The sequence below is a fragment of the Gnatocerus cornutus genome, chromosome 4, assembly GCF_029298725.1.
Source record: "Gnatocerus cornutus isolate USDA-ARS CGAHR chromosome 4, icGnaCorn1.1, whole genome shotgun sequence".
Lineage (NCBI taxonomy): Eukaryota > Metazoa > Arthropoda > Insecta > Coleoptera > Tenebrionidae > Gnatocerus > Gnatocerus cornutus.
Window position 1 is genome coordinate 20956129 of NC_142236.1, and position 13279 is coordinate 20969407.

The 13279-nt window shown below is 25.1% G+C and overlaps 1 protein-coding gene across 1 annotated transcript in view; it reads left to right on the forward strand.

Annotated features, from left to right (window-relative positions):
- Fas1 (fasciclin 1 Fas1 domain-containing) overlaps window positions 1-12427 on the forward strand; it is a 269852-nt gene extending 257425 nt beyond the window's left edge. Inside the window, exons 8-12 of the mRNA XM_088033527.1 lie at window positions 898-1158; window positions 1312-1523; window positions 1573-1735; window positions 7043-7217; window positions 10889-12427. Coding sequence (XP_087889653.1) covers window positions 898-1158; window positions 1312-1523; window positions 1573-1735; window positions 7043-7217; window positions 10889-11079 — 1002 coding nt within the window. The 3' untranslated portion in view covers window positions 11080-12427. The remainder of the gene's footprint in view (window positions 1-897; window positions 1159-1311; window positions 1524-1572; window positions 1736-7042; window positions 7218-10888) is intronic.
- Window positions 12428-13279: the final 852 nt, after the last annotated feature.

Genomic DNA, 13279 nt, shown 5'->3' on the forward strand with positions numbered 1-13279 from the left:
TAAAAATTAAAATTTGTAAAAATCTAAAATTCCAAAATTTAAAAAAATCAAAAATTGTAAAATTAGAAAATTATAAAATCGATTGAATGTGAAAATCAAAAATTCTGAAATTTTAAAATATGCCGAAAGTACGAAAAATACCATTACCATTACCATTGGTAAAATTGTTAATCTCCAAAAATTTACAAAATTAAAATTTTTAAATTTCTTAAATTTCAAAAATTGTAAAATTGATGAAAATCTAAAAACCCCAAGTCAAAACTCTCAATAATTCTAAAACTACAATTCTTGGAAATTTTTAAAATTCAAAAACCCTAACATCCAAAAATTGTAAAATTTAAAATCAAAATTTGAAATATTCTAAAAATTTAAAATATAGTAAATTCAAAAATCGTATAAGTATAAAATTCAAATTCATAAAATTCCGGAAAATCAGAATTGTAAAATTCAAAAAAATTATAAATTTTAAAATTCAAAAATTGTAAAACCGATTGATTGTGAAATTCAAAAATTTCAAAAAAGTATAAAATCCAAAATCAAGTTCAAAAATTAAAAAAAATGTAAATTGCAAAATTAAAAAATTTCGCGCGAAATTAGAAAACACGTGTAACACCGTTTTTTAGTACAAAATTCCTCCACAAATGGGGTAAGTGCGATGTACAGGGTGTCGCTTTTAAAACTCGCTTCAGCCGACGAAACCGCATGTACAGAGTAGTCCCCTCTCAAACAAAAAAAAAAACGTGTATATTGAACCTCACCTTCACCGCACCTTCACCCTGATTGGTGCATGCCGCTTGTGTTTCGACTTCCGCCAATAACAACACATCTTCGGTCATCAGCGACCAATCAAGATGCGTTGTCATGACAGTAGTGTTTTTTCACTGTATATTCCCCTAGGAGAAGGACAGTGGAATACTGAGCAGTTTCGTCAAGGCGATTAACGATGCGGACTACAAAGAGTTTTACAACACTCTTGAAAGATCCCAAGACATCACTTTATTCGCTCCTTGCAATAACGCGTGGGCGGACGATTACACCTTGAATAGCATCATCAGCAACAAGAACCGCTTCAAGGACATCCTGAAGATGCATTTGGTGACGGAAAACCGCCTCTATGTTGACAAGATCATCGGAATCGGACACAGCAGGGATAAGAGGGTGAGTCGGTAATGCAGGGAGCTTCATTATCCGCTCAGTTTGTCGGTAATATCGTCGTCTCTGTCTTTTACGTACGCAACGTGTATTTCCATCCTTCTCGTTCGTTTGTTTGGTTGGTAGCACTGCTTGTCAATCTGACGTTTGTTTTCGAAGGTGCACACTCTGGACCCGCGCAACGACCTCTACTTCAACGTGGTGGTTTCCGGGAGCAACAGGACCGTGACCGTCGAAGGGGGCGGCGTCAACGCCACTGTGATCCAGCCGGACCTCGCCGCCACCAACGGGATCATCCATATAATCGATCGGGTTCTGGGAGTCCCCTATACTACCGTCTATGATAAATTGCGCACTGACTATTCTCTCAAGTGAGTGGCAACTGTTGTTTGACAAAACACTAACGGTTTTTGTACACAGTTCGACTTATCGTCTGGGTAACCAAGGAGGGTTCAACTCTCAACTTAATGACACCACGAAGAAGTTTACTTATTTTGTGCCGAGCAACCAGGCGTGGGAAGAGGCAGGTGTTGATCATCCCTCCTCTATCAAGAAGTTGTTTATGCCCGAGTTTCATTATCATGTGAGTGTCGTGAGAAATCTTCAATCTCGCGCGAAAAACTTCACTTACAAATTTAACAATTTTTAAATTTTTGACTTGAATTTATAGATTATAACTTTATTATTCAGTTTTCAGTTTTTGCGATTTCTGAAATTTTTGAAATTTTACAAATTTTATATATTTATTTATTCTAAAAATTCAAGTCAAAAATTCAAAAATTTGAAAACTGGAAATTCAAAAAATTATTAAATTTCAAGATTTCAAAATTTGTAAAATAAAAAAAAACAAAAATTCAATAATTTTACTAATTTCAATATATTAACTTCCAAAAGTGCCAAAAAATATAAAGTCAAAAATTTTGAAATCTTAAAATATCCAAAATTCAAAAATTCTGCCAATTTTAAAACTAAAATACATACCTATCTTTTCAAAAATTCCAAAATTTAAAAAAATTCACAATTGAAAACTGAATAATAAAACTATGATTAACCAAAAATCTAAAAATTCAAACCAAAAATTCAAATTTTTTTAATCTTCAAAATTTTAAAATTAGTAAAGCTTATAAAATTGTAAAAACCGAAAAATTTAATAATTTTACTAATTTTTAAAATGTCAAAAATCAAGTCATAAAATCTAAAAATTTAATAATCTAAACTTCAAGAATTTTAAATTGAATAATAGTTATCATTAATATTATAATTATCCAAAAATTCAAAAAATTATTAAATTTCCAAGATTTCAAAATTTGCAAAATAAAAAACCTAAAAATTTAATAATTCCACTAATTTCAAAATATTAATTTCCAAATGTGTCAAAAAATATAAACTCAAAAATTCCAAAATTTTTAAAATTTTAAATTCTTAAAATTCTAAAATAAAAAAAATTGTAAACTGAATTATGTATAAAAATATTAAAAATTCAAAAATTTTGCCAATTTTAAAACTAAAATACATATCTATTAAAAAATTCCAAAATTTTAAAAATTTTAATACTATTCAAAAACTGAATAATAAAATTAACCCAAAAAATCTAAAAATTCGAACCAAAAATTCAATAATTTTACTAATTTCAAAAGTGTCAAAAAATTAAGTCACAAAATCCAAAAATTTAATAATTCTAAATTGAATAATAAAGTTATGATTATCCAAAAATTCAAAAAATTATTAAATTTCAAGATTTCAAAATTTGTAAAATAAAAAAAAACAAAAATTCAATAATTTTACTAATTTCAATATATTAACTTCCAAAAGTGCCAAAAAATATAAAGTCAAAAATTTTGAAATCTTAAAATATCCAAAATTCAAAAATTCTGCCAATTTTAAAACTAAAATACATTCCTATCTTTTCAAAAATTCCAAAATTTAAAAAAATTCACAATTGAAAACTGAATAATAAAACTATGATTAACCAAAAATCTAAAAATTCAAACCAAAAATTCAAATTTTTTTAATTTTCAAAATTTTAAAATTAGTAAAGCTGATAAAATTGTAAAAACCGAAAAATTTAATAATTTTACTAATTTCTAAAATGTCAAAAATCAAGTCATAAAATCCAAAAATTTAATAATTCTAAACTTCAAGAATTTTAAATTGAATAATAGTTATAATTATCCAAAAATTCAAAAAATTATTAAATTTCCAAGATTTCAAAATTTGCAAAATAAAAAACCCAAAAATTTAATAATTCCACTAATTTCAAAATATTAATTTCCAAATGTGTCAAAAAATATAAACTCAAAAATTCCAAAATTTTTAAAATTTTAAATTCTTAAAATTCGAAAATTAAAAAAATTGTAAACTGAATTATGTATAAAAATATTAAAAATTCTAAAATTTTGCCAATTTTAAAACTAAAATACATATCTATTCAAAAATTCCAAAATTTTTAAAATTTTAATACTATTTAAAAACTGAATAATAAAATTAACCCAAAAAATCTAAAAATTCGAACCAAAAATTCAATAATTTTACTAATTTGAAAAATGTCAAAAAATTAAGTCACAAAATCCAAAAATTTAATAATTCTAAATTGAATAATAAAGTTATAATTTTCCAAAAATTCAAAAAATTATTAAATTTCAAGATTTCAAAATTTGTAAAATAAAAAAAAACAAAAATTCAATAATTTTACTAATTTCAATATATTAACTTCCAAAAGTGCCAAAAAATATAAAGTCAAAAATTTTGAAATCTTAAAATATCCAAAATTCAAAAATTCTGCCAATTTTAAAACTAAAATACATTCCTATCTTTTCAAAAATTCCAAAATTTAAAAAAATTCACAATTGAAAACTGAATAATAAAACTATGATTAACCAAAAATCTAAAAATTCAAACCATAAATTCAAATTTTTTTAATTTTCAAAATTTTAAAATTAGTAAAGCTGATAAAATTGTAAAAACCGAAAAATTTAATAATTTTACTAATTTCTAAAATGTCAAAAATCAAGTCATAAAATCCAAAAATTTAATAATTCTAAACTTCAAGAATTTTAAATTGAATAATAGTTATAATTATCCAAAAATTCAAAAAATTATTAAATTTCCAAGATTTCAAAATTTGCAAAATAAAAAACCCAAAAATTTAATAATTCCACTAATTTCAAAATATTAATTTCCAAATGTGTCAAAAAATATAAACTGAAAAATTCCAAAATTTTTAAAATTCGAAAATTAAAAAAATTGTAAACTGAATTATGTATAAAAATATTAAAAATTCTAAAATTTTGCCAATTTTAAAACTAAAATACATATCCATTCAAAAATTCCAAAATTTTAAAAATTTTAATACTATTTGAAAACTGAATAATAAAATTAACCCAAAAAATCTAAAAATTCGAACCAAAAATTCAATAATTTTACTAATTTCAAAAATGTCAAAAAATTAAATCACAAAATCCAAAAATTTAATAATTCTAAATTGAATAATAAAGTTATAATTATCCAAAAATTTGTAAAATAAAAAAAAATAAAATTCAATATTTCCACTAATTTCAAAATATTTATTTCCAAAAGTGCCAAAAAATATACTCAAAAATTCCAAAAATTTTTAAATTTTAAATTCTTAAAATTCGAAAATTAAAAAAATGAATTATGTATAAAAATAGCCAAAATTCCAAAATTTTGCCAATTTGAAAACTAAAATACATATCTATTCAAAAATTCCAAAATTTTCAAAATTTCAATATTTGAAAACTGATTAATAAAACTATAAATTACCCAAAAAATTTCAAAAATTTAAAATTGAATAATAAAGTTATAATTATCAAAAAATTTAAAAAAAATTCAAGTCAAAAGATAAAAATTCGAAAAATTCAAACATTTCAAAATTCTGCAAAATTAAAAATTGTAAAATTAAAAAACGCAAAATCGATTGAAGGTGAAATTCAATTATTCCAAAAATATCAAATCGTAAAAAACTCCAAAAATTGTAGAATTCTTAAACTCAAAAGCTCAAAAGCTCAAATTCAAAATTTTTAAAATGTAAAATTAATTTTATTGTAATTGTATTGTAATTTTGTTTGGAATAATCCAAGAATTCCATCAATTCCAAAGCTACGATATTCAAAAGTTTTAAATGCAAAAATTGTAAAAAGTACGAAATGTTCAGACAGAAATTCTAAAAAATTGAAAGTTGGCAAAACCAAAATATCTAAGTTTAAAATATAGGAAACTCAAAAATCGAAAAGCATAAAATTTAAAATAAAATTCATAATTTCAAAAAATTGAAATTTGAAAAACTGAACTGAAACTTGAAACTTAAAAACTTACATGAATTCTAAAAATTTTTAAATTCAAATTTTAAATAGCAAAATTTCAAAATTATAAAATTCTAAAAGTAAACTACTGAAAAATAAAGTTAAAATTACCCAAACATTTTAATGTTTTAGAATTTTTTAATACTTAATTTTCAAAATTAGTGGAATTTATGGGTTTTAGAATCATTAATTTCACAAATTTTGAAATTTTAGAAAAAAATTTGAACTTAACGATTTTTTAATTTTTGGTTTTGTTTTTGACTTGAATTTTTAGATTTGTTGGGTAATTATACTTTTATTATTCATTCTTCAAATTTTTAAACTTTAAATTATAGAATTTTGGAATTTTTGGGTTATAGAATTTGGGAATTTTCAAAATTTTTTTGATTTTTGGACATTTTTTGAAATTTGAGTTTTTGAATTTTAAAATTTTCAAATGTTTCGAACTGAATTTTACTTTTTTCGTTTTTTTTGCATTTCAAATTTTTAAAACTTTGATTTTTTCAATTTATTAATCTATAGATTTTACGGACTTTTGAATTTTCAATTACCTGGAACTGGAATTTTTAGAATTTTTGAATATTAATGTTGGAATTACTGGAATTTTTGAGTTGTGGAATTTTTTAATTTTTTGCATTTTTTTGTAATTTTTGAATTTTCGAAAACTGGTTTTAATTTCTGTATTTTTGGAGTTTTACAATCTTTGTAATTTGGAGATTTTTTAGTTAAGATTTTTGTATTTTTAACATTTTGAGTTTCAAATTTTTGAATTTTACGACTTTTTAATTTTGTAGTTTTTGAATTTTTGGAATAAATTTCAAAATTTTATATGGCTTTTTAAATTTTCAAATAAATGAAAACTGAGTAAGAAAGTTATAAGTTAACAAAAAATTCAAAACTATTTAAAATCGGAACATTCAAAATTTCTAAAATTTCTAAATTTGTAAAAGTAATTAAATTCTATAATCCAATAATTGAATTATTCAGAAATTGTTTCAACTAAAATTTACAAAAAATTATTTGATTTTTCATTATTTTTTTGAATTTTTAGAATTCCTGATTATTGATGTATTGGAACATTGTAATTAAATATTAAATTTTAAAGATTTTAAATATTAAGGTTTTTACAATTTTATTATTTTTGAATATTTGAAACTTCCAATTTCTATTTTTTTTAAATTATCAAATAATACAGTTTTTGAATTTTACGAATTTACAATTTTTTAATAACTTTTTTAAATTTTGGAATTTTTGAAATTATAGAATTTCAACACTTTTCAGTTTAAGATATTTTAAATTTTACAATTTTTAGGCTTTTAAATTTTTCTATTTTGTAATTTATAAATTTAAATAGATTCTGAATTTACAAATTTAATTTTATAGTTTTCAAAACTTACTTTTGGAAATCTGACATTTTTTAATTTTTTTGTTCTAACAAATTTTTCAATTATCCAAAATGTTTCTAGTTTCAAAAAATACAAGATTTTCATATTTAAAAAAAGCATTTTGGAGAGTGTAATGCGGAAGTTAAAAGAAGTAAATTCCAAATAAACAGCGGTTTTTGGTTTAAGGCGAACAACATCCTGGAGCGCCACCTCGTGGTCTCCGACGAGCCCTACACCATGGAGCGCATCAAGCAGCTGACTTCCGAACGAAACGACAATTTGTACGGCCGCAGGACTGAAATCAACTTGCCAACTGTGAGAGGAGAACTGTCATTGTACGTCGAGGAGTCGATGGATCACAGTAAGTGTTGGTTTTGGTGGTGGCGATGCGATGTTCAATTATTATATTTTTGACTTTTCGTTCAGGCGAGCCTTCGCTTAACAAAAGTAAGTTGAGAGTGCGCGTCCGAGTGCTTCTTGTATTCGTCCAGAAGTGTGTGATTTAGCTTGACGCTTTTTTATTGATTAGGGAAATGAGGTCTGTGGAAATCTGATAATGAATGCACTGTGACACGCTAATTGCAAGCAGGCCATGTAAAGCACTGACGCACGGGGAAACAAAAATGGCTTTGAAGTTTGGAAACTGTTGGTAGCACTGATTGGCACTGTTTGATGGTTTGGGTTTACACGGGGGACAGATTTTAGAACTACCAACTTGGAGAAATGTTTAAATTGACAGGCTTTTGTTTTTAAACTTATTTATTTTATTTTTTTTTTGTTTTATTAGTGTGTTAAATCACGTTTTACACAACTTAAATTTTAAGGAAATGTCGGTCAGCACTTCTTTATTTCAGACCAAAATTCTGAAATTTTAACTATTTTGAACATAATCAAAAATTTTGAAAATTTAAAAATACTTTCATAAATCAGTTATTTATCGACGAAGAATTTCAAGATTTTCTGGAATTACTGTTTTCAGCTTATTTATTAAGTATGCCTATTTTCAAAATTATAGAGCGACTTTTTTAGAAATTTAAGTAAAATTTCAAAAAAATTTAAATTTTAGAATTTTTATTTCGAAAATTGATCGTTCGAAATTTGAACAAGTTGGTGCCAATTTTTCAGTTCGGGTTTTCGAATTACAGAAATTGAGAAAAACTCAAAAATCGTATTTATCAATAAAGAATTTTGAACTTTCTTACTGCACTCTCCAACATGCAAATTTTCTGAAAAAAAAAAATGGAAATTTTGTTTTTTTTTTGGAAATAGCAAACTTTTTGGAACATTTAAAGTTGTTTCGAAAAATAGAAAAAGGGAAAAGAAATTTCCAAAAATCCCATTTTGAAAACTCTTAAAATAAATTTGTAAATTTGTTGTTTTCTTAACTGTAATATTGAAAATTCAAAATGTGCTTGAAATTCCAAAAAATGAGTATGTATTTAAAAATTCCAAAAATTTATAAATTACAAAATACAAAAATTCAAAACTCAAAAATGTTGCAAATCTATAATTTCGAAAATTCCATAAATTGTAAAACAACAAAATAAAATTGAAAAAACCATCTAAAAAAATCCAGAATTTCGGAAAATTCATAGATTGTAAAATTGTAAAATTTAAAAATTGTTTAAAATATTTGAAAATTTCATGAAGAATTGAAATATTTAATTTTTTTAACAGAGTTTGAAAATTTAAAAGGCCGCTTGGAATTTTTATAAATGAATTCCAATTCTTTCGTATTCAAAAGTTACAAAATTAAAAAGTTGCAAAATTCAAAATTTTCAAAATTACAAAAATTTAAAACCCTAAAAAAAATTCCAGGAATTTCAAAATTTCAAAATTCAATAATTGTAAAAAATTTAAGTTTCTACAAATCAATTATTTCAAAATTAAAAAACAATACAAAAGTTATTATTATCTGAAAATTTACTTTAAAAAACAAAAGTTCAAAAATCCCACACTCAAAAATGTTAGAATTCTATAATTTTGAAAATTTAAAATTTAAAGAAATTGTAAAAATGTTCTAACAATTCAAAAGTTCTTAAGTTCTGACCATTAAAAATTTTAAAATTTCAAAAATTTAAAAATCGTAAAATCGATTGTAAAATTATAAAATCAAAACACTGAAATAAAATTTTTAGATTACAAAATATTGTCAAAATTCAAAATTTTTTAAAACTAAAAGAAAAGATTTTTGTTATTTTTCTTACAAAAGCCCAAAAATTTGAAAAGGTTGCTTGAAATTTCAAAATTAATTCCAAAAATTCAAAACTTTCGTATTCCAAAAATCCAAAAATTTAAAAATTACATGTAAAATTCAAAACTTAATGTTAAAAGCACAAAAATCTAAACTTGAAAATTTCAAATTTACATCAAAAAAAAACAAAAAAAAATAAAATTCCTGGCATTCCAAAACTTCACTTTTCAAGAAATCCAAAATTTTCGAAATTAAAAATTGTAAAAATTAAAATAAAATATAAAATATCGATTAATTGTGAATTTTAGAAAATTATTAAAATTGTAAAAACGCAAAAATACCAGTAATTCCAAGACTACAAATTTCAAATTTTACAAAAAATCAAAAATTTTAAAAAATCCAAAAATTATAAAACTGAATAAAGTTGTAATTACTTAAAAACTCAGTCAAAAATTCGAGAAATGTTAAAAAAAATTGTGAAATTTAAAAATTTCAAAATTCTGAAAATTCAAAAATTGCAATCGAAAAATCGATTAAATGTAATATTCAAAAAATCCCAAAATTAAAAAATTAAAAAATTCCATAAATTGTAATCGTTAAAATCCAAAACTTTCAAAATTCAAAATTTTGTAATTTCTAAAAATAATAAAATTAATAAACTAGTAAAAATGTAAAACAAAGTTGCAAAAACCCAAAAATTCAAAAATTTAAAAATTAAAAATTTCCAATCCTTCAAAAATTTGCTTGAATTTGAAAAACTTTGCAGTTTCACTTCTTACACGTTTCTAAATTCTAAAAATTCTAAAATTTCAAGGAATCAAACTCGTGACAAAAATTCAACACTCCCACATTTTAAAATTCTAAAATTTCAAAAAATCTAAAAATTATAAAACTGAATAAAGTTGTAAAAACTCAGTCAAAAATTAGAGAAATGTTAAAAAAAATTGTGAAATTTAAAAATTTCAAAATTCTGAAAATTCAAAAATTGTAATCGAAAAATCGATTAAATGTAATATTCAAAAAATCCCAAAACTAAAAAATTAAAAAATTCCATAAATTGTAATCGTTAAAATGCAAAACTTTCAAAATTCAAAATTTTGTAATTTCCAAAAATAATAAAATTAATAAACTAGTAAAAATGTAAAACAAAGTTGCAAAAACCCAAAAATTCAAAAATTTAAAAATTAAAAATTTCCAATCCTTCAAAAATTTGCTTGAATTGAAAAACTTTGCAGTTTCACTTCTTACACGTTTCTAAATTCTAAAAATTCAAAAATTTCAAGGAATCAAACTCGTGACAAAAATTCAACACTCCCACATTTCAAAATTCTAAAATTTCAAAAAATCTAAAAATTATAAAACTGAATAAAGTTGTAAAAACTCAGTCAAAAATTCGAGAAATGTTAAAAAAAATTGTGAAATTTCAAAATTTCAAAATTCTGAAAATTAAAAAATTGCAATCGAAAAATCGATTAAATGTAATATTCAAAAAATCCCAAAATTAAAAAATTAAAAATTCCATAAATTGTGATCGTTAAAATGCAAAACTTTCAAAATTCAAAATTTTGTAATTCTCAAAAATAATAAAATTAGTAAACTAGTACAAATCTAAAAATCTAAAAATTTAAAAATTCTAAAAATTTAAAAACTAATAAAAGTATAAAATTCAAAGCCAAATTAAAACATTTAAAAAAAAATGTAAAATTCAAAAACTGTAAAACTGAACAATATACTTAAAAATTCAAAAATGAAAAAACTAAAAATTTCCAATGCTTAAAAAATTTGCTTGAATGAAAAAACTTGCAGTTTCACTTCTCACACGTTTCTTCCTTCCACAGCCTTCATCATCCACTGGAAAGGCGAACGAATCCCCGTTTTCCGCCCCAACGTCGCCTGCACCAACGGAGTGATCCACGTCATCAGCGCCCCCTTCTTACAAGACGGCGACATCCAAGTCAGCAGCGCCTCGTCCTTCGGCTTCGCCCCACACTTCGTCATGCTCCTGGCCGCCAAATGCCTCCTAATATAATCAACGTTGGCTGCGGTCCCTTACAGTTTTGTGCTGCAATTCTTCAAATATCATGACACGTTTTCTGAATAATTCATAATCAATTCTGCACCAAAACTCGGAAATAATTTTATCAATTAGGTGTATTATTTACGATTTGTAAATAAATCAGTTCGATCGCAGTCGGCTTAGGTTGCAAATTCCAACATCAAATGTCAAATTCTGAGGGGAAGTGGTGCCAACTTTGTACCCCGAAATTCCCTGTCAAAGTGACATTTGCAGCCTAAACTGAGCGTAGTAAAGTTATTTTTGCATTGTATATAATTAGGACCTAAATTAGTGTTTTTTTAAGGAGAGGTGCGCACTTTTTCGACTCGAACTGACATTTCGTTGAAATCGTGCGTGTTCACTGAAGCATTTCAGGTTTTTACGTCTTGTTCTATAGTTGGATCACAATTTATTAAAATTAAGAAACTGCCTTGTCACAAATCATTCTACAGGGTGTTCACAAATGATTGGTGAGCACCGTGTAATTGGCATTACGCTGTTATAAATCTAAAAATGTTGACTGATCATAATTGAAATGTTTTCTCTATATATAGGTATATTTAATACTAAAAGATAATAATAATAATTTGTAGTGCCCTTACATTCCAACATTGTCACAGTCCAACCGCTTTCTACCCAAAAATTGCTTGCAGTTGGCGCCATTTCTAGAATGTCTATGTAAAACGTGTGAACTTTAGATCGATTGCTTTCGAAAAGTTCTTGTAAATATAACAATATGTGTGTATAAATGTTGATATTTTTGACAGTACATGTTTATAAGTGTTAGATCAACGCTCCTTAATTGCTTTCACGTAGTTTGTAATAAATTCTAGGAATTTGGGCACTGAAATGCTTCATCTTAGCGGAGATACTTAATTCATACATTGAGAGCTCAAACTGCGCAGCACAATTTTTTCGGCCTTCTTTCACATGTTTCTTTCTTTGAACTTTCGATGTATGAAAGAAGGCGTCGCTTGTTACCAAAGAAATAGCCCGAATCTCTTCGTCACACCGTCTCAGAGATTCTCATCTAGTCGCCTGGTTATAACATAACCTCTAAATGTTTACATCCAAGGCAACTAGATGAAAATCGTTTTGAAGCACGGCGTACTTATAAGTGTTGACATTATAATCTTAATTGTCATAGAACAAAACTAATATACATGTGGATATAAATGTAAAAGAAGCACTGCCAATGTCGACATTTTGTAGGAAAGGTACAAATTCTTTTCACGTCACTCTGTGCTGAGTTTTTGGCGTTTTGTTAGCCTTGGTCTAGGATGTATATAATTTTGGTTCAATAAAGCATTCAGTGCTCCTACCTTGAGTTTTATTATTGGAAATCCCCCAAATGCAGTGCTGCCAACTGCAAAGTTTCTCTTTTTTTTTCAATTTTAATCGGGCTTAACTCGGTTATTTGAGAGGGTACGTTAATAATTCGCACGGTTTTGGAATCTACGTAAAATTCTGCGTAAAATGAGCATCAAAAATTTGAAATTCGCTTCGTAAATAAGCGAGAAATCGAGGTTTATATCTATTGGCATTTAAACGGTTCTAATTTGGTTATTTTTTGACATGCGCGGAAATATCGCACAGTTTTGTAATCTGTGTGAAATTCTGCGTCAAATGAGCTTCAATAACTTGATCTATCTTTATAAATAAACGAGATATCAACCGAATTAGATGTTCAGAGCGTTGCTTCAAAAACACCTAGAAACGTAATTAGGTCAAAATCTCTTTTATTTCTGAAGCTATCTCAAGTCATTATTGCTCATTTTATGCAGAATTTCACGTAGAATCCAAAAGTGTCCGAATTTTAATTGTATGTTCACAAATAAAGGAATTAGAAGCGACTAAAGTTTCGGGTAGTGATTTTTTAGTGCCCAACTGTATAAAGCTCAATATCTCCGAAACTAAGACAGATAGAAAGATGCGGTTTTCACCATCGTTTTTTTCACGCTTTTCTACCTAAGTATGCAATTTCAGATATCTAAAATTCGTTAGTCATTTTTTTAGAAAAACAATTTCCGACTTCAACAATAAAAATTTTTTAATTTTAGTTTTTTAACCTCCACTCGTATACCATCTGACGTACAGATCTGAGATTTGGTCACTTAATAGATCTCGCGCTTCTCTGCCCATTAATGTATAATTGAAATGTAATAAACGGCAT